The sequence below is a fragment of the Emydura macquarii genome, unplaced genomic scaffold, assembly GCF_026122565.2.
Source record: "Emydura macquarii macquarii isolate MOO-44397 ecotype Brisbane River unplaced genomic scaffold, CSIRO-AGI_Emac_v2 contig_3603, whole genome shotgun sequence".
In the NCBI taxonomy this organism is placed as follows: domain Eukaryota; kingdom Metazoa; phylum Chordata; order Testudines; family Chelidae; genus Emydura; species Emydura macquarii.
This window is the reverse complement of record NW_027133740.1, coordinates 351,953-373,105: the sequence shown is the minus strand read 5'-3', so window position 1 is coordinate 373,105 and position 21,153 is coordinate 351,953. Positions and strand designations below refer to the sequence as shown.

Here is a 21,153-nt window from a genome sequence, read left to right as displayed (position 1 = left end):
AAGACAACACTTTGAGGAAAAACAAGGACAAGGAGGAATGCGAAGATACCTGTGGGTGAACACACAAAACTGCCACGTACCCACACTTACAAGGCACCCACAAGTAGTGGACATACGCATCCTAGCTCACCTTGCTGAGGTCTGCACGAGGGGGAGGAGTCAGGCACAGTGGGGTAGCAGGGGGAAGAGCATTTTCCTGGAGACTCTATGATAAGGACATTAGGCTAAGTAGGGATTAGCCACGACCCTTCACTGAGACTAGTCACCAGATTTCAAAGAAGCAGTCCCCACCACTCTCTACCAGTTCCCAAGACTTTCCTGCTTGTATTCCCTGCCATTTCCCACTGGCAAAGGGAAGCTGTTGCAAAAGGTGAAATAAAAAACGCAGACCTGAGTTCGTTGAGACAGAGCCACCCACACCCACAAGTTAATACACATATCAGACATTAAAAAAACCGGGCCTCCTGCTGGGAGCCACAGGAGTCCCCATCTGTTCCCAACTACATTTCTCAGGTAAGGAGGGAAACGTGTCATGTTAACAAAGTGTTGGACACAAACCAAGGAAATGCCCGAAGTCTCTCTGGCTCATGATGCTCCTTCATCTCCAAGCCACTGAATCTTAGGGGAGTTTGACATCAAGAAGAAACTGCATGAGCAGCTTTTTCATGCAGACTGACCTCAGACCAGCTAAAAGTCTCCATTCCTGCCTTCCCTGAAGCCACTGATAAAATACAAATCTTCACACCAATAATCAAATGCAGGAAACGGAGATAACTTTCTTTCCCATGTACCACCCAAACGGCTAATTTTCATGTAATTGATCCCCAAACCCAGTAACTCTTAGCAAAAAAAAAAAACCCAAAAAAACCTGAGCACCGTCTCCTCACTTCTCAGCAAAGCCTGACAAGTGAAAGCAGCACTGTAGGGAGGGGCTCCGCACTCCTCAGATATCGGGACTTGTACAGTACAGACCACGGAACATTTGCTAATATACGATGACATATAATAAATAATTAAAAACGACACTTGTCAAATACTTAAGTGCAGCCGGTCAGACTGTGAAGCAGCGGCCTTGGCTGGAGAGTTATTTCATTGTGTTCATTTGCTTTCTTGCTAATTCACAAAATTTAGTACCAGCCTGCAATGGGTCTCCCAGCCCTTAGCCATGAAAAACACAAGGAAACAGAAGTCTCCCCATTTAGGGGATTGCTGGCCACCTTTTACCCCAAAGGGAGGAAACCTGAGAGAGCAAAGGTTTCTGATCCATCCCCCCCACTGCCAGACCTTGCTCAAACCCCCCATTTCCTGCTCTGCAAAGTTGCCTGGCAGAACTGAGTGTTAAACACTTACCTGGAGGATGACACAGAATCTGCAGTCCCAACTCACCCAGCTTCAGATGAATTAGAAACACATAAAGAAGAGGAATGGGATCAGCCCTGTTCTGGATGGTGTCCTGCCAGGGATACTCACCAGAAGCCTGGTTTTTCCTGCCCCTCAGGCTCTTCTTTCTCCTCTGGAGGAGAATGACAGGTTCCCTCCCCAGCCTGCGCTCTCTCTCTCTCTCTCTCACTGCTGCAGACTCCCTCTCTCCGGCATTGGCTTCCTCAATACTACATCTCTCCCTCCTCACTGCCAGAAGTAAGGGAGCTGAGCAGCTCCAAGCCCAGCCTGATTAAAGGGCCACACGCACTGGTCTGGCAGCACCGAGGACTCGGAGGGGATAGAACCTGCTCTGCATGTGCTGTCTCGTTTCTCAGGGGGATGGTGAACCTTGTCAGAGGTATTTGAGGGACAAGAAGAAAAGCACTAGGGAGCTACAGACTTATACACACAACAAGCAGATTACAGCAGAGACAAGCCTGATCCTTTTGATCCCCGTACGCAGGCCCAGCTCAGAGGTGTCAGGACAAATGCCTGTTGAGCAGTGGGTTGGGATTTCACCTCCTCAGCCTATGGTGTGCACAACCCTGGCTCTTATCTACCTCATACACCAGTGTACCCAGTCCCACCCAGGATTCCTTTACCAACTTTCTCAGCCCACAATCCCAGCATTATGCTGCAACCCACTACCCAGATCAAATCCCTCACCTCAACTGACCAAAATCTCGTCTCTAATTATACCAGCCCCAAACTTCACAGGGGCAAGAATCCAAACAAGTAGCAATACAGCAGCCTGGTGTCACAATTCAAGAATTACGTCTCAGCTCCCACAGAAATCCCCATTATAGCCAAACTACACCACAACAACCCATCAGCACTAGGAAAGGATTACACAGAATGACAACAGACTCCATAGATTGTCTGAAAATTCAAACTCCAAAAGCTATTTGGAGATTCGGTTCAACATTTTAAAGCATTTTTTGCAAGTTTCTGCACTTCCTGATTTCATCAGAGCAAAATTCCAGCCCAGAGGTGAGCAGGAAGGAGGAAAGCAGAATGTCAAAGGGGAGTCCAATCTCATAAGAATGGCTGTACTGGGTCGGACTAATGGTCTATCTAGCTCAGTGTCCTGTCTTCCGACAGTGGCCGGTGCCAGATACTTCAGAGGGAATGAACAGATCAGGGCAATTTTGAGTGATCCATCCCGTCATCCAGTCCCAGCTTCTGGCAGGCAGAGATTTAAGGACACCCAGAGCATGGGCTGGTATCCCTGACCATCTTTTGAACCCAGTTATCTTTTGGCCTTCACAACAACCCCTGGCAACAAGTTCCACAGGTTGACTGTGCCTTGTGTTAAGAAGTACTTCCTTGTGTGTGTTTTAAACCTGTTGCCTCTTAATTTCTTGGGTGACTCCTAGCTCTTGTGTTATATGAAGGGGTATATAACACTTCCCTATTCAATTTCTCCACACAATTCATGACTTTATTGATCTCCATCATATCCCCTTAATCATCTCAGGAGATGCCAGTTCAACTGGGAAGGGAAGGAGGACAAACCTTGCGGGAAAGGGCCCAGTCTGAGATTCCAGCCCAGAAGAGAGCAGGAAAGGTTGGATATTTCCATTCCAATTAGGTTCAGTTAAAACAGGCGTGTTTTGAATAGTTTTCTACACTTAACTCCCATTTTATTAGCTTCTCTGTCACTATGTTATAGCCCTCCCTATGCTGTTACCCCTCTCTTTGTAGAGCTCATATGTAATAAACAAACACACAATCCACTATTATAGTCATCATTTATCCAGAGCTGCACAGATCTAAACATGTAGAAATTGGGGAAAAAATGAAACACATGGGTAAATGGCAACACACACGGGTGTTCCTCTCCGGGCACAAAACGTGGATCCAGATCCCCTGATTTCAGCCTAAGTGAGTAGCCCCACACACTGGCAGAGCCCAGCCTTTCCTTGCTCTCCCTGCTGGCAGGACATTGGGAAGGATCTTGACTTTGATCTGTTACATACATGCACATAGTGCTAACACTTCTCCGCCTGTTGACTGAGAGCTGAGGATTCTGCTGACATTGCCAGAAGCAGCAGATTTGGTCAGTTTCCATCTCTGACGAAAATGCATTTCCTCTGCCCATGGAACCCCACACCCCTACTGCCTTAGAGTAAAACAAAATCCTTTAGTAACCACATTAGCAAACCCAACCATCCATTATATACTGCTGGGCACTCCCTCTTCCCCCAAAGGCGTATCGACAACAGAGTGCTGAGACACTCCTCTTTCCCCTATGCTATATATTCTGCAGTATGGTTTGTCCTCACTCCTGTAGAATATGTATGCTAAGACCTATAGCATATATACTGCAATATGCTGCTACTTCTCTGGCCTATTGTTTATATACTGCAACATTTTCTACTTTGACCGGGTGGTATATGTATGCTAACCCATATATACCATCCCTATAGTACATGTACTGCAATATACTAACCCCCATAGTATATGGTATATATAGCAGTGTTTCTCCCACTCCCTGTACAGTATATATGTTGTAGTATGCCATCCCTACAGCAGTAATGTCAAAATCCCAGGCTGTTTGAGATCTTTATCTGGTCTTCAGAACAGATTCAGATGCTGCAAAATGCAGGCTTTACATTTTTTAAAAGGACATTTCTAGCTCTTACAAATGCTAAGAAAAATTTCCAAATGTGACCCAAGTGTAAACTCCCTGGAGCAGGGATAGTGTCTCCCAATGTATTTTCATGGCATATAGCAGAAGATTCTGACTGGGACCTCTTGGTGCTATCACAATACACAAAATAAAATAAAATAAAATGATGCTGTGATGTTTTTCTCAAGCTGCTGGAAGTCTGGAACAGCTTTGAGAGATGTGAATTGCCTCCATTAATCTCAACAGGGTGTTAAAGCTAACAGCTAGATTGTAAAACAATTAATATGCACATTTCTGTTCCTAATTTGCACACTTACCGCATGTCCAAATCAAGTAATTGAAAGGACAAACAGACAAATAATAAACAAAAGGATAGAAATAGCAGTGGGTCTAAAAGAGCATGGCATCATTTCTCACTAGGGAGCATGGAAAGTAGTTTTACTAATATAATGACCAATCCTGTCAACCCCCTCATGAGTAACTACACCAGTTCTATGCTACCTGTGGATCCCCCTAACCTGGCTTTACATCAGCTTTGTACAGTCTAAGCAGTGCAAATCAAGATGCAATGGAAGTCAGAACCTGGACCTTTATCGCTGGCTCTCATCTTTTGTCCTGGGATTTATGAACTGAATTGTCCCACAGGAACACAGCTGATTTAATGGTCACAGATGTAGCTGGGTCCTCATCTACTAATGGTTCAGAAGATCAGCACCAACATTTTGAACTGAACTATCATTGGAAGCAGACTGGGATGCAGAAGCGGGAACAGGGGATGAGGATCATGTACTTATGACAATCCATCATGGTAAGGAGCCAAGGGGCATTCTGCACAAACTAGATTCAGTGTTGCTTTCACTTTCAGCACCAAAGATAATAAATGATGCTAATTCAACCCAGATGTGACAAAATCCTAATCCTAAAAGAGAAAGAGACAAAGCTTTCTAGCAAGCTACCTCATTGTGTTAATAATAAGTTGAACATGATCCTGAGGATTTGTAGCACTAGGCAAATAGTGTAGAGAAACCTTCTGTAGAAGGAGAGGACAGGGTCCCAGCTTGTTCCTCTAAGCATTTTTCCCTTTCAGACGTTACTGTGGTCTTGTCTGGATTGAGTTTGAACCAATTGTTCTTCATCCAGGTGCTAATCTTCTGTAGGCATCACAACATCCTTGTGATGGCACTGACTGTGTCTGTGGAAAATGAAATGTACACCTGAGTGTCACTGGTGTATTGTTGGCAGCAGAGTCCATGTCATCTCACCATCTCTCCAAGTAGTCTCATGTCTATATGGAAGAGGAATGGGAACAGAATGAATCCCTGTGGGAGTCTGCATGTGAGGGCTCTGCAAGGAGCAGTTGCCCATCACAATTCTCTGGGTCGTGCTGGAGCAGAAAAGTTGGAGAGGTGGTTTGTCGGGCCCATTGCAAACCAGCCAGGATGTTGGCAGAGGTACATTATTTTCTTGTGGCACCATTTACTCTACCTATGTCATGTAGGTGGGTCATCAACACCTTGTGCTCATATGCGTTGAAAGCGGCAGAGATTGGGCAGCATCCACACTGAGATGTGGCCTACACTCACTGCCATAAGGAGGCTGACATTTGACCAATTTGCGCTGTCTTTGGGCTGTGTATCCTGTCTGAGGCCCATTGCAAACCAGCCAGGATGTTGGCAGAGGTCACATGATGTTTGTCATTATTTTCTTGATGATTTTGCCTAGGAAATAGAGGCTGAAGACTGGGCACTAATTGGAGATATAATCTGCACCTAAAGATCTAAAACTTGTGCTGTGCTATTAGGTGACACCTCCAGCAGATTAGTCTCAGCACTGTCCAGCCTGATTGAGGGCCAACCAACTATACAATGAGCCCAGAGAGGGGAGACAAGGGCTATGCCTGTAAGTCACAGGACAGAGGAACATGCCTGTGGAGCTTTTCCCTGCCCATGTGCTAGGACTGGAGCTTGTGTTTGGAACAGGCCACATGGCAGAAACTATAAAATGCAACTTCCCCATCTCCATTTTGTCTTCATTTCTGCTTCTTACCTCTGGATCAACTACTCTACATCTGAAGCTGTGAAGCAAAGAACTGAGACCCATCCAGGTACTTGATGTACTCCAGAGGAACTGTACAAGCCTACAAACTGCAACACTGCGAAGAATCTGGTATTATATGGACTTTGAAGTCATTTGTATGTATCTGATTGCTTTGATCATTTAACATTTCTCATCTTGTTTGTTTCCTTTTATAATAAGCCTTTAATTTTAGTTACTATGGGATTGGCTGGCAGCGTGGTATTTTGGGTAAAATCCTAACCAATCGTAATCTGGTGATGTGTCTGACCCTTTGGGGATCAGGAGAATATTTTATACAGTGAGCAGAGTTTTAAATAACTCCTCACTTTACTGGCCCTAATTGCTAATTGGGAGCCAGAGACTGAAATGCAATAAAGAGGGCCATGTATTACCTTTTTGAGGCTTTTTGATAACCAGTGTGGGGAATCAGAAGCAGTTTGTGACTGGTTGGGGACACTAACTTCAGTGTTAGCCACCAGTTTGGGGAAAATCTGCTCTCCTTTTTGGGGCCTGCCCTGCCCTTGGCATTTTCAGTGGGCTTCCCTACGCACAGACAGGTCACAGTATTCTGCCTCATGTATTCATACTTGATCTAAAAGTAGGATAAGTAGGATAAGACCTTGCAGTTGATGTGTGTGTCTGATGTCTGGATGATGCAGTCCAAGTCAGTTAGCCAGTTCAGTCTGTAGAACAGCTTTGCCATCAGTGATTTTGAAACTCTGGTTCTGTGGGAGGAGAAAATTCTCTTTGCTTGTTACTGCAGTGACATGGCCCTGCAAAAAGTCATTGTGCTGGTGGTGGATGGATCTGGAACAGGTTTTACACCATGGGTGTTCTAATCTTTTGCCCGTGTTCTTCACCTGATGCAGATTGTAGATGAACCATGGTGATCTTGGTCAGCTTGGGGCCAGAGGGCAGGTAGAGGCAACAGTGCTGTCAGCCGTAATCAGTAGGCAATGCTATTTTATTAGCTCATCACCAAAGTATTCCAATGTTTTTTGTAGGTAAACTGGATTTTTCTTTCGCTTCCCTATTGAGATAGAAGGAAGACTATGATCTTTGCTTAGATGAGGCAATGGTCTCACCAGGACGGTGGGAAGATTGTGACATCCATAATGTCTACTCCTAGGATGAAGATCAAATCTAGCATGTGCCAGACACTGTGTGAATTTCCTGGATTCCATGCAACTGAGGAATTCAGATGTTATGATACACTTGGTGTTGTCTAGGTGTAGGATACAGTCACACAGAATGATGAACCTGAGTGATTCTGGCACTATTCTAGGCAACAGATCCATTAGTTCCTCCAGGAAGTCTTCATCTGGAGGTCTGTAGATAAGCAGGAATTCTAGGTTCCTTTTGTCTCTAGTCTCACAGACCATATGGATGCAGGTGAAAAGTTTTGGTTTCTAAATCTTTTGATCTCCTCCAGCCTCAGGTACAGGACTGCTACTCTGCCTTCTCTTTTCTTTTTACCCTTTCTTGGGAATCTTCTCAGTATCCTGTGGAGACTAACAAAACTACAATGGGACACAAGTAGTTATATATTACTGGTGCATGCAAAGTCGGGTGTCCTATCTAAAACCAGATCACAGATAGTGCTGGTTTTGTGGATGACCAATCTAGCATTCATCAGCGTGAGTTGCTCTCCTGTGTGCTGATTCCCTATAGATCATATAAAGCACTATGTCATCCCTGAGAGTACACATACAGCTGTATGCTACCCTACATAGTATATGTACTGCAGCATACCACCTCCTACAATGTATATACTGCAGTATTCCACCTCCTGCACTGTTTGCATATGCATATAGAACAGCAAATTAACACTCACAGTGTATGTTTACTAACCCTAAAGCATATACTCTGCAATATGCCATCAATTGACTCCCTGCAAAGGCAGAGGGGTTCCAAATACACACCTGGTAGGTATAGAATAACAGTATCTACACCACTGTCTGGGTATGTGGAGTATATAGTTTATCATAGGCAGGGCTGTTAGCTCTGACTATTTTAAAGTTGCCCAACACTTCCCATTATAAAAACCTGTTTACAGTTATCACTTTGCCAAACATTTATGATGACATTTTCCATGCCACGTGTCTGCCTCGAAAATGGTTGAGCTGTTTCTGAGAACAATACATTGTTTTGCCCATGATAAAAAATGCTGCCAACCTTTTCTTTGAACAGCTTTAGCACCCCCATGTTTTGGAGCAAGGACTTGAAGTTTGGCAGGTGGGAATGGCCTTCTGTCAGGAATGTGCCTTTTGCCATCCGTGTGACACTCCACCCAAATTTCCACCAAGTTAGAAGCCTTTAAAAAAAAAAAAATTACAGTTCACACATGCTCAGTAGAGACTTTAGATTTTAGCAACTATAGTCTCTGAAGATTCCAACCACATTAAGCATGTTCCAGCCTAGGACTGAGCAGGATATTCCCTGCCATTGCAGCTCTGGGCTACTCTGATCTGTGCTGAGTTTGGAAGACTCTCTTCTGTGGTCACAGTAGCGCCCCTGCTGGGCCCAGGCAGCATGGAAGAGGAACTGCCTGAGTTAAATGCAGAGGGGACAAGAGCCATACCTGCAGCTGGATGTTGGGAGTAGTTTGGGATAAGGAGCCTGGGGAGGGTGAAACTGGGACTGGAAGCTGGTGGCGGGAGGGGATAGGGAAACTGGAACTGGGAGTTCAGGGTGGGAGGAGAAGAACTGAACAGGAAATGAGACTGAAACTGGGAGTCAGGGGAGAGACTGAACCTGGCTGCTCACAGAATCTGGGTCTGGCTGGGGAAGAGAAAACTGGCATTGGTTGGATAAGAGCCTGGACTGGGAGCCAGGAAGGGAAACAAGGGATGGAGGAGTGGGAGCCAAGAAGTGGCAGAGAAACTGAGTTAAGATGAGGAGTCAGGGGGAGACTGGGACCAGCAGGGCAAGAAAACTGGTACGAAGAGACAATTGAGCAACATAAGGAGGTGAGGTGAACCCTTCCTATGGAAAAAGTAGGAGGTGATCATGTAATTAAAGACTGTAGCATAAATGCATACATACAAGGGGGTTGAATTAAGTTGCACAGGCAACTTTAATTCTGGTACTTCCTAACTTTTGAATTCTTGACTTTGCCACTTTAATAATGTTCTTTTAATGTAGTTTTGTGTGTGTAATTATTTAAAGATTGCCAAAAAAGTGCTAGATGCTAGTTAAGACCATCTGAGATACAGTCTGCAGAATCAAAAAGTGGCCCTGATTCTGATTTCAACTGACAGGTGTTTGTCTGATGGCTCGAAAAAGATGGGAAAGACCTGAAAAGAGGGCTGAGGGACAAGATGATAATGGGAGGAGAGGGAGAATTCAGCAGGAAAGAGACAAGAAGGTGCTGGGAGAAGAACACGAGGAGAGGCACAAGTAACAGAGTAGGATGATCACTCATCTCCCCATCTGTATCATGCTACTGTGAAACTGCTGCTCCATTTCTGTATGGAGTGTAGTTGTAGTCATGTCAGTCCCAGGACAGTAGAGACATGCTGGGTGAGGAAATATCTTTTATCAGACCAACTTCTGTTGGTGAGAGAGACAAGCTTTTGAGCCACACAGAGCTTTTCTTCAAGTCTGGGAAAGGTACTCCCAGCATCACAGCTAAATGCAATGTGGAACAAAAACAAGATTGTTTAGCATAAGTAAATAGTACATATTGTAAGGGACCATTCAAGGTAGAATGCCCGTTAACACCTCTGAAGTCATAGGACAAAAAGAAGGGGTTAGTGAGTTACAGATTGTTGTAATAAGCCTTCTGATCATGTTGGAATGGGTTGGCTCCTCCCATCCCACTCTCGATTGCATTAAATTATTACAGTTCCCCTTCTCCTATCTGGATTGTGCTGAAGTGGGATGTCCCCTTACTTCCCCATTTGAATGGTTCCAGAGAGAGAGAAAGAGTAAAGAAGGTGGCATGTGCTCAGCAGCCAGAGTAGGAACATGCCCTCTAGCGTGGCAGGACATCCCTCTGTTCCACAGCTTTTAATCAGGGAAGCAAATCCCACACAGCTGCTGCTAGGCTCCCATGGCAACTGTTATTTTGCCTTTTGATATTAAGCAGCAGAAAGTGCAATTGACGAGGGTCTGTTAATCTGCATCTTGCCTGAAAGGAAAAAGGTGTTCCAAAGAGCTCACATGGCTGCTGTAGACCGGGATGCAGAGGAGTGGAGCACAGCCAGGTGATCCTGTAACAGCTGTTGTCTAGAGAACAGGTTTTCCCTAGGCCTACTCTGAGATACAGAACATCCTTCACCTTACTGGTCAACTTTCTAATACCACTCCCTGCAGGTATACAAACAGCCTCAAGAAAAATGGTTGGAATGCTTTGAAATGATGAATTCTATAATCTTCACTTTGAAAGCAGAACTATGCAAACACGACACTGTTAATACATTTCATCCAGAGTGAAATTTAACTTTTTAGACCCTGGTTTTATACAGCAAAATTTGACACACTCTACCCCTCCCATCCTCCTACAAGGAAACAACAAATTAGCCTGGAATTTCCCCATGTGGAAGGTCCTCACACTCAAAGTTCACTTTAGCCACATAAAAGTTGAAGCATAAACATTTTAATTTTTGGTGAGTCAGGGGACAGTGTGATTTCTCACTGGTGATGAGACTTCCAGAAACAAATTCTTCCTTCTGCTTGCTAGTGACTAAAGGCAGCAGGCTCATTTAAGAGAGGAGCCTCTCTGTACTGCATCAGTACATTCAAGGGGGCCCAATCACCTATCTCTGAAGCACACATTTCAGGGCAACCCCTACATCTACCAGCATTGCTAAAGGCTGTGCTGTTCTTTGTATATTTGAGTGAATGACTCCCTCTACTGGGAAAAGCCAGCTATGCCCATTAAAAAGGCTCTAGCATCCTGCAAATGTTTTCAGTTTCATCCAGGGCTGTTCAATTTCAGAAATGATAACACACAGCTGGTAATGACTTAGCATTAACCAATGCTAAGGAATGAGATCCACCAGAGACAAGGAACTCTTCTTCACAAGCACCATTCCCCTCAAGCACTAGCATATTACCAGGACTTGCTGACCTTACATTGCTGTGGGTGATCCGCAGCACAGGGTTGGGCCTCAATAAAGTGAGGAAATCCTTAGTTTGGTGTTGACCCGCTTACAAACAGAGGAAGGGAGTGATGTCCTTATAAAGCCACAATCTCATGGTTCCATTTCAGAGATAGCTCATCATTGCCAAGGAGAAAGCAAAAAAGTGGTCAGTCAGAAGGCAGGTAGGAATCAAGGCAGCTGTAGTTACTAACAACTGACCCCATAGAACCCGGCAAGTGAACTATTGACTATTACTGATTATTACTTACTTATATTACCATAGTTCATAGGAGCCTCACTGGACCAGGACCCCATCATGCTGGGCGCTGTACAAACAATAATGGAGAAGAAAGGCTGCCAGTAGCATTGACAGGGGGGCCTTGTCTAGCTTTCTCCACTTTTCTTTCTCCTTCCATTTATCTCCCACTGCTCCATCAATCTCTCTCTCCACTCCACCTGGGTTCCTCTCACCCCATCAGCTCCCCATCACACTGCCCACCTCCCTTTGGTCCCCTCCAGTCTCAACCCCACCTCTCTGCTCCCCCTGGATATTTGTGCAATAGGGGCTGGCTGTTTTGGAGTGATTTTGCCCCACCCTGGCTATCTCCCCACCTCCCATCCCCCGGCCACAGCCCCTCCCTTTCCCTACCTTGTACCAGACCTCCCATGCCAAGCCAGTGCTGTCCCAATCCATCCCCATGCCACAGCGCCTCCCTCTCCATCCCTGGGCCATCAGGGTTCCTCCCTCCCTCCCCCAACCTTGCGCCACAGCTCTTCTCAACTGCCCCTTCCCTGGGACATGCTCCGCCCTCCCCCAAGCGCGCCCCACCCCGCCCGTGCCACGGCTCCTCCCTCTACCAACCGCCCCGCCCCAACCGCCGCCCGTGCCACGGCTCCTCCCTCTACCAACCGCCCCTCCCCAACCGCCGCCCGTGCCACGGCTCCTCCCTCTACCAACCGCCCCTCCCCAACCGCCGCCCGTGCCACGGCTCCTCCCTCTACCAACCGCCCCTCCAACCCGTCCCGTGCCACGGCCCCGCCCTTTCCCAACCGCCCCCCCGCCTCTTGAGCGGTCACGGGGCCGGCCGGGGCGGAGCAGCGAGAGCTGCGTCCCTTCTCCTCATCGTGTCTCCGCCCGAGTCCGGAAGAAGCTGAGCGACTGACTGGCGAAGCCGAGTCGGACTCGCCGCCGCCCCGGCTGTTGGGTGAGGCAGCGCCGCGGTGCAATCCGGGGGTGGGGTCGGGTCCCTGCTGTGGGTGTGCTGGAGGCAGGCTGGGCTGCATGGGGGGTCGGGGAGTACTTGGTCTCTCTCAGGCTAGAAGAGGCTCAGGGCCGTGTCGCCCCAGTCTCTCTCCGTCAGGCCTGGCTGCTCCCCCTGCCGTCCTCACCCCTCGGTGTCCCCAGCCTGGCCTGCGGGGTGCCCAGACCCCCCCCCCCCACCGATCTTAAATGGCTTCCTGAATGAGCCAGCGCCGTACGCCCGTGGGTCTGAGAGCAATAACCCAAGGCTCCCTGTCTCCTCCCTGGACTGTCCATGATTATAATTCACAGAGATGGTGCTCAGCCTGAAACGAAACCTCATTTACCGCTACAAACCCTGCATCCGTCAGGTGGTTTACTGAAACCCACTCAGCAAGCCTCTGCCAAGCACCTAACTGCAGCCTTCGGAACAAGCTGTGGTGGAGACTGTATTTCTAGACGGGAACAAGTTTAACTTTTAAGCTAAGGGGCTTGTTCTGAAGAGTCTGGGGGGTGTGAATGGTAGACGGTAATAATGAAAAATTCCTACTTGGGATGCTCTGTAAATTGCAACGGCAGAATGTGGCACTCCTTGCTCTGATGCAGTCAGACATGTGGGTGCATGCAGACTAGAGCAATTCAAGTCATGCTGCTATGCCCGGACATGTTGGCAGAATGTACTATTTGAGTCACTGGATCTGACCCTTTGGACTTGTCATACTCCTGGCAATCTAGTTGGGAAAACAGGGTTTGACCAGTGAGAGAAACAATGAAGAGGGAAAGCCAGTTTTAGGGCTATAAAAGAGAGTGTGTGTCACCATCTGATCCCAAGAAAATTTCACCATTCTGAAGATTATCATGAAATAAACAGCTGCAGCTCTTTGCAAAATGACACTCGCATCCAAAAGTCCAGTGGAGCCACTAAACTGGAGAGAAAAACCAGGAAGGGATATAAGGTTTTCAAATCAGGATAATAGCTTGAGGGTTATTGAGGGGGATTAGGTACATTCCCAAAATCAAAGTAGTGGTTACAGCCTTTCAGTTCTTTAATTACAGTCTTTTAAAAGTTCATTATTGCCATGTCAAGAGCATTCCTGCTACCCCTCAGCACTGGTGATATTGACTATCAGTCCTTCCAAATCTAAGGTTCCCCAGCATGGAGAGGCAGGCTGGGGCATGTTTGCTGAAAGGGAATCTGTTGTCGGCTCTTAACTTTTCCTGCCAAAAAGGGTACTGAAATCTGAGCAGCACACTCATCACTTCAGAGCTTTGATTTCTGGGAAGTCATGTAGCAAGTGGGCTTTTCATAGGTGGGCAAACACACAGGAGGAGACAGGGCACTTGCTGTGGCTCTGGTTGTTACTTTGAGGCTCTCTGATAAACAAGCACTCTGACCCCTTTATTTCTATATACCCAGCTCTGCAGCTCAGCATGACCCTTCATAGGCCAGCAGAGAGGGAGTCTCTGCCCCAGGAGCTTCTAATTTATTCTCTTGAGCAAAGTGTCTTTGCTTAATGAACAATCAATCCAGGACACTTCCTGTAAACACGTTGAACATACAGGTGGTCAGAATGCAGCTTAGATTAGTAAAAGGAGCACTGGATTAGGAGCCAGGAAATCAGAGTTCCACTTCTGGCACAGACATCTGCTCTCCACCAACCTTGGCCAAGTCACTTCACACTGTGCCTCAGTTTGTCCCTCTGCCTCATGGAGATGTGACATTTACTCAGCCCCAGCTTACTAAACCCAAATTCCTGCTGTTTCTCTTTTGCATTTCTTGCAGATTGGACAGTAAATCTCCGTGGAGGCCCTTGCCCTGCAGATCGCCACTTCTGCTGTGTTAGGGTTACACACGCTACAGGTAAAGATTGGTTGGTTTAAAAATTTAGGGAAATGTTACTATTGGGCTTTGAGATTTTAAAGTTTTTACAAAAATCTTGAGTGTGGGACCAGGCAGTTGGAGTATATCTCTTTAGTATTTGGGCAGCATTTTCAAGATGGGAAGAACCAGCTGTCGGAACCTGGCCCAGACCTAGTCTCTGGATGATCACCAGTCTGTTGTGGGATTCAGTGGTTGAATCTAATCACGTGTCTGAGCCCCTTGAATCTGGATACAGACTGATCACTGTTCCTAGCTGGGTCTGGGTCTTGCAGGCATATTCCCAAGTGCAGATCCCATTTCTGATACCTTTCCTGAGACCCTGAAAACAGTGGCACAACCCACTCAGTCCCCCCAATTGCTTAATCATATTCCCCCCAGCATTCATGACCTGTAGGAGCTCTGGTTTTCTTGTTAATCCCTTCGGGGTCAATGTGGCACTAAAGCAATTAAAACAGTCTTAGCAAATGAAATTCTTAAATACAAACATTTTACTCTTTATACAAAAAAGTTCCATAACTGTGGAAAACAAACTCCTGAACGCAATACTCATTTGTCAGATTTCACCACCTGAGAGTCCTGGGTTGGACTTGAGTCTTTAGGCCTGGCAGTAGAATGGCCTACCTTCCTTAGAGAAGCAAAACATCCCCTTATAAAACAGATTCTGCTCCCTCTTTCCTCATGTACTGCAGCTGGGGGGAGATCCAGGCTTCAGCCCCCTCCCCCATTTAGGGCCATTGACTGAATGTCTCTCTACACAGAACCTATCAGTAGAAAACCCATTGTTCCAGTAGAGAAGATTCATTCAATGTTGATGGTCCTCAATGGCTCCCTCAGCTTCTCAGATACAGTCTGTCCACTAGGTGTCAAGGCAGTGCTATAAAATGGATGCTCTAATCTCTAGTGATAGTTACATTCACAAATGGTGTCACAAAACAAAATGGGATTCATAATGACTCAGACATCTCCCTAAACTTTCACACCAGCTATTATTACATTACATCCCTTCCCATCCATCACAGCTCCACCTCTTATGGGACAGCCCTAGTTGATACCCAGCCCTTCCCTGAAACTCTCCAACCCAGCTCCAGTTCAGTTCTGGGCTGACTTCATAGGGTCAGAACCAAGCATACTGCGGAGTTGCAGAATGCAAGAACCAGTTAGCAGTAGGGAGGTCTGACATCACATAGGTGTAAAGAAGAGGGATAAAGAGAGGGGTGGTCCATTGATATACTTGCATGCTCTTTTCACCCTGGCTTCCCTAGCAGACACCATCGCCTGGCAAGGGACTTGTATAGGGACAGCACAGAGGCAAAGGTGTGAGGACAGCTTAATACAGAAATATAGACAAATTCTTGCAAGGAATGGCAGGGAGCCCTGTCCCAACATGTGGCACAACTGGCCTGGGGCACATGGGAAGAGAAGGGATGTAGCCCTCCTGAAGCATCAAGCACAGAGGCTGCTGCCAGAACCAGGAAACTGACCTGGTCAGGGGATGTACATTCACCTTTCTCTTGTGTCCACACAGTGCAAGCCCTGACACTGAACAATGGGAAGACCCAGGAAAAACCCTGGCAGCACAACCTCACCTCATCAGGCTACAGCTGTGCCCAAAGCCACCCCAGCAGCACCCCGTTCCTCTGCCTCCTCCACTCAGGCCAAGACACCACCCGTAGCCAGCCGACCTAAGAGTGCTCAGGCTGCTGGGAGTTCAGGCACCAGCAGGGCACAGACAGACAAGCCAGCCAACAGCACCACTGCCAGAAGAGCAGGGCAAAGCGCTTCCCAATCAAGGGCCATTGCAGCACATGGCAGTGATCAAGGAGACACCAAGATAAGCTACAGAGTGACAGCTAAGAGCCCCTCAGTGACTAGTGGAGGGAAACCTGGCTCCACAGCAGCTGAAGCACCTGCCGGTGTTGACCCCTTTCTGGGAAGGAGTCAGTCCAGCCACTCTCGGACCAAGGCCACTGGCCAGGGCAAAGCAAACCAATTTCCCTCCCTGCTGAAAAGTGAAGATGTGGTGAAAGTGGAGAGGGAAACCCGGGGACAGCGGGACAATCCCGAGTGGTATGAGTGGCGGAAAAACCGCATCACAGCCTCAGTTGCACCCAGGATCGCTAACAGCAAGTTTGTCAATGGCAAGAGCTCAGAGGTGCCCCAGTCTTACCTTAAGGCCGTGGTGAGCTCTGGTTCCAGAGTGCAGACACCAGCCATGTCCTGGGGCACCCGAAATGAGAAAAAGGCAGTGCAGGCATATGAGGAGCTCCAGTCCAGGAGGAGTGGTAGGCCTGTGATGGTGGAGGAATGTGGCCTGTTTATTCACCCAGAGAAGGAGTGGCTCGCAGCCAGCCCAGATGGAATTGTCAGAGACGCAGATACAGGGAAGCTACTGGAGGTCAAGTGTCCCTATAAGCACAGAGACAAGACAGTGAAAGAAGCCTGTAAAGACAAAGCCTTCTGCCTGGAAATGGATGGTGAGTCCTACTCCTTGAAGAGAAGCCATCCCTACTACACCCAAGTGCAGTGCCAGCTGGCAACAACAGGCTTCGACAGGGCTGACTTTGTGGTTCACACCAACAAAGATACAGTCATCACCTCAGTGGACTTTGATGCAGGGTTCTGGGAGAGAATTGAGCCCAAGCTGGAGAAGTTCTACATGGAGGCTGTGATTCCCCACCTGGAGGAGAAAAGTAGCAACGCAGTTTGGGCTAAGGAAGAATAAAGTAGCGTGAACATCTAGCCACTACCACACCATGGACTTCTGTCTCCACAAGATGCCATAATGATAGATTAATGGACTAACTATCTCTGGTTTTGCCCCACCAGAAATATTGGATCTAGAACATGCCTGTTTGAAGCCTGGTCTAAATTTGATCTAGCTAGCTATATTTGTGTCTTACGTGCTCTAGTTAGGTCTTCCTAACCTCCAGTGTAGAGGCAGCTAGGTCTTCTAACAACCTAGTTTCTGCTCTTGGATAGGTAGATTAACTAAATTAATGGAAATGCCGGTCCCATCAATGTAGGAAGCATCTCTACTACAGCTGAACAGCTGCAGAAACATAGCTGTGCTGCTGTAGTGGCTGTAATATAGACATGGCCTGAGACTGGACTCTTCCTATTTAGATTGTAAGCTCCCTGGGGCAAGGATTGTATGTGCCTTTGTCTCCTACAGGAGTGGAGACGCAGTCAGTGATTTAATGGTTCTGTTCCAACTGCAGACCAAATGACTTTGGCATTTGGTGCTCTAGGATTGAACTGATTCCATGTCTCTGTGCAGACAACTTCACTGTTCTCCCAACAGCTGCTCTCTTTTGAACTTCTTATTCCAGTGCCTGATAGCTGGTGCAAATTGGGGAAATAAGTTGGTCTGTCTGTGAAATGGTCTAGTGCAGGGATTAGAGAGAGAAGGTGGGTGAGATAATATCTTGTCTCTCTTATATCCTGGAACTAACGTGGCTATACTGCATAGTTCAAGGTTGTATGTGGAGGGCACTGGATTCCATTTCATGGTCTGGGATGTAAAGTTCAGGACTAAACTTGAATTGTAGTCCACCAAGGAATCCCTGCTACTGTCTATGGCAGGTTTGTCAAAGATCAAACAAAAGGTGAGGACTTCTAAGGTGTAACTAAATTTGTAAATATGTGCCTTATTGTCAATTCAGGATCACGCAAAGGAATAATGTGTTCTGCTCTAGATGGATGGCTGTTTCTTCTCTTGCCATCTTTGTATCTTCCCTCACAACTTCTTTCCCATAGCCTGTTAAAATGATCAGCAATTAACTCGTTAACTGCTTATATTTAAAATGTTAGTAGGCTGTGGAGTCCACCCTTCACCCCATGAGAAAATGGGGGAAGGGTCTTACATCTCAGACCTGCTATTTCAGGCTGTCTGCAGATGCAAGAAGACGACACTGCATCCATTGGTTAACCCAGGGGTCGGCAACCTATGACACGCATGCCAAACATGGCACACGAGATGATTTTGAGCGGCACTCACACTGCCATTGGCACCAGGGTTGTATAAGTTTTGGTGGTCATATGGGAGAGGGGCGGGGCCGAGGGAGTGGCTGCTTGCAGCGCTGCTTGGGGCCAGGAGCAGCTCCTGGCCAGGGCACTGGGCTCATGTCACATGGGAAGGGGGCGGGTGGAAGAAGACTTGGCACACCACTTCTGAAAGGTTGCTGACCCCTGAGTTAACCTTTCAAATGTGAACCAAGTGTAACTACACAGCCATGAGATTCCCCAGAGACTATTTTTAATGAAAATTTATTTCTTCAATATTGGACTCTGCTCTCCATACTGCTGTGTGTGTCCCAGTTGTATGGAGAGCAGCCTATGTCTTTGAAATCCCTGTTTTTTTGTTAATTCAAATTGTTCCTGTTTTGGAAACTGAAGTGTCCAAATAAAATGTTCACTTTGGATGATTCTCTTGAGTTGTAGAGGGATCCAGTTGGGGGACCTATAATTAACCCAGGGGGACTGGATAGGGCACCGTGGTAGAGGGACTCATTACTAGGAGAGGGTGTCTGCACGCGCACGCACACACGGCGGACAGTCTGACCTGCTTGTAGTAACATACGTGCCTTGTAGCATGGGGTTGTGCCTGCATCCCAGTTTCTCCTATGGTTGATCTGGTGCTTTCAGGGGGTGATGGACTTCCCCCATATCCAGAGTTCCCCACAGCACAATGGAAGACAGGTTATTGCCATCCCCCTTGTAATCAATAGTGCCATGCATTTCTCAAATAGTTATCAAGATGTAATTTCACTCCCAAGGCCCTAGATGAGGCCTGTTTCCAGCTGTTTACATCACAGATGAAAAGTTAGAGAGTGAGCAACTGCAAGGATGTTTTTATAGGGGTCAGGCCCTGGACTGAGACTCAAGAGATCTGACCTCAGTTCCTAGCTCTGCTACTGACTCACACTCTGACTTGGGCAAGTCCCATCTCTCAGCCTGTATGGCTAGCAGATACAGTCTAGGTTGGTGGTCCTCAAACTTTTTATGTCCTGTCTCCCTTACCTGTCTGCACCCACCTCCTCCGCTGGGGCCAGGAGCGGGGCTACAGTCGGGGCCAGGGTCAGGGCTGGGGCCAAGGCTGGGAGCGGAGCCGTAGTCGGGGTCAGAGTCACGGCCGGGCCAGGAGCCGAGGCCACAGCTTGGGGTGGGGTGGGCCAAAAGTAGAACTGTAGCTGGACTGTGGTTGGGGCCGGGAGTAGAGCCACGGCTAGGAGCCATGGGATGCAGCTGGGGGCAGGGCTGGAGCAGAGCGGGGTTGGACGGCACTCCCCAGCCCCCATGGGGGGCTAGCCTGAGCCCTGCCGAGCTCCCGCAAATATTCCCCCATGCTCCTCAGAGAGGCGCACCCCACAGTTTGGAGACCTCTGATCTAGTCTGAGTTTTTAGTGCCCCACCTGACTCTCACCCTTTTTTCCACTGAGAGATTGTGTCCAAGCCTGAACCGGTTCAGAGCCCTGGTGTTCTCCCTGCTCCTTACCCTTCATTTCTGCTTGCTCAATTTCAACATATTCTGCTTAGTTTACACATCCTTGCACTTTCGCAACCATTTCTTTCACAGGGCAAGAGGCTTGTACTCTTCAGACATACGTAGACAAACTCTTCCCTGATTTGGATTTTTAACTCTCCAGGATCCACCCAGCTCCTCGTGAAGACTGACCTATGGAAGAAAAGACATGGTTAGAGACCATTCCCTCCCACCCACTCCCTGCTCAATCAAGAGAGAGATTCAGTGAAATTTACCACCAAGTGGGATTAGAGGTGAGGCCATGAAACCAACACAAGGCCACAAGAATTATTGCATTATATACATATTGCTCCAGCCACACTTCACAGGGCAAGGACCATAATTTGCTATTTTACATAATTTCAATAAAAAAAGTGACTACAAACTATAAAAGTGTAAAGCATTTCAAGGGCCTGGGCTTCCCACTGCAGGAGATGTGTACAGGGTGTGAACCATCCCAAATCGAGGGATTGCTGAATGATGGGTAAGATGCCCCATGGCCCCCCCCTCCAATATATTTGGGAACCAAATATACAAGTATGAAAAAACCCAGTTTAGAACAATAAGGTGGAATTGCGATCTTAGGTTCCTTCCATACTCTCCACCCCCCTAGTCACCCCAAAAACAGAGGTCCAACTCAGTACCAACATGAACTCCCCCCTAGGCAAAAGCATCAAAACACCTGCAGTTCATGTGACTAAACCAACTGCCTCCAATGCAGGGGAAGCAGAGTCTTTGAAATGCACAGCAGAAGGCACATGGGTTTAGGGTGACCAGATAGCAAGTGTTAAAAATCAGGATGGGGTGGGGGGTAATAGGTACCTATATAAGAAAAAGCCCTGAATATTGGGATTGTCCCTATAAAATTGGGACATCTGGTCACCCTACATGGATCTGGTCTTTGGGGGAGGAGAGTAAGGAAGAATTAGAAGATGGGATCTGATTCTTAGTGCATGTGGAGCTCCCAAGAGACCGACCAATTCAGTCATGTTCTCCCCCTAAAGAAAAGAGTGGGAGACAGAAGACCAAATATCCTGTCTAGAAACTCCATAGGCAACACATTGCATCCAAGGAGCAGCAATTTGCATAGCAGATGAGGTTCAATGCATAAGACCACCCCATCAGTATGAGGCACTAACATTCCCCAAATTTGACCGAGGAGCCAAGATTGTCAAAACCTGAGAATTCTTCAGGGAAGGGGACTCTAGAAATAGAAGCTTCACCTGCTTCCTGCTCTTAAGATTTTATTCCCATCATCCATCACACATTTATGAAGGATGCTTTTTGGAAGAG

General features: G+C 47.2%; 2 protein-coding genes across 2 annotated transcripts in view; one reads left to right on the top strand and one right to left on the bottom strand.

Annotated features, from left to right (window-relative positions):
- Nucleotides 1-11,665, bottom strand: part of VWA5B2 (von Willebrand factor A domain containing 5B2) — a 53,581-nt gene extending 41,916 nt beyond the window's left edge. Inside the window, exons 1-3 of the mRNA XM_067536505.1 lie at nucleotides 11,487-11,665; nucleotides 11,205-11,351; nucleotides 8,306-8,444 (exon numbers count right to left, since the gene is read on the bottom strand). The gene's annotated coding sequence lies outside the window, so the exon portion shown is untranslated. The remainder of the gene's footprint in view (nucleotides 1-8,305; nucleotides 8,445-11,204; nucleotides 11,352-11,486) is intronic.
- Nucleotides 11,666-12,121: 456 nt separating this feature from the next.
- LOC137145683 (uncharacterized) lies at nucleotides 12,122-19,500 on the top strand. Its single transcript, XM_067536567.1, has 3 exons — nucleotides 12,122-12,422; nucleotides 14,241-14,318; nucleotides 15,865-19,500. Exon 3 carries the CDS (start codon nucleotides 15,886-15,888, stop codon nucleotides 17,059-17,061), a length of 1,176 nt encoding a protein of 391 aa, XP_067392668.1. The 5' UTR covers nucleotides 12,122-12,422; nucleotides 14,241-14,318; nucleotides 15,865-15,885; the 3' UTR covers nucleotides 17,062-19,500.
- The last annotated feature ends 1,653 nt before the right edge of the window (nucleotides 19,501-21,153 follow it).

Excerpts from the sequence above, each read along its gene's own strand:
- LOC137145683 (XM_067536567.1), top strand. The coding sequence starts at position 15,886 with ATGGGAAGACCCAGGAAAAACCCTGGCAGCACAACCTCACCTCATCAG.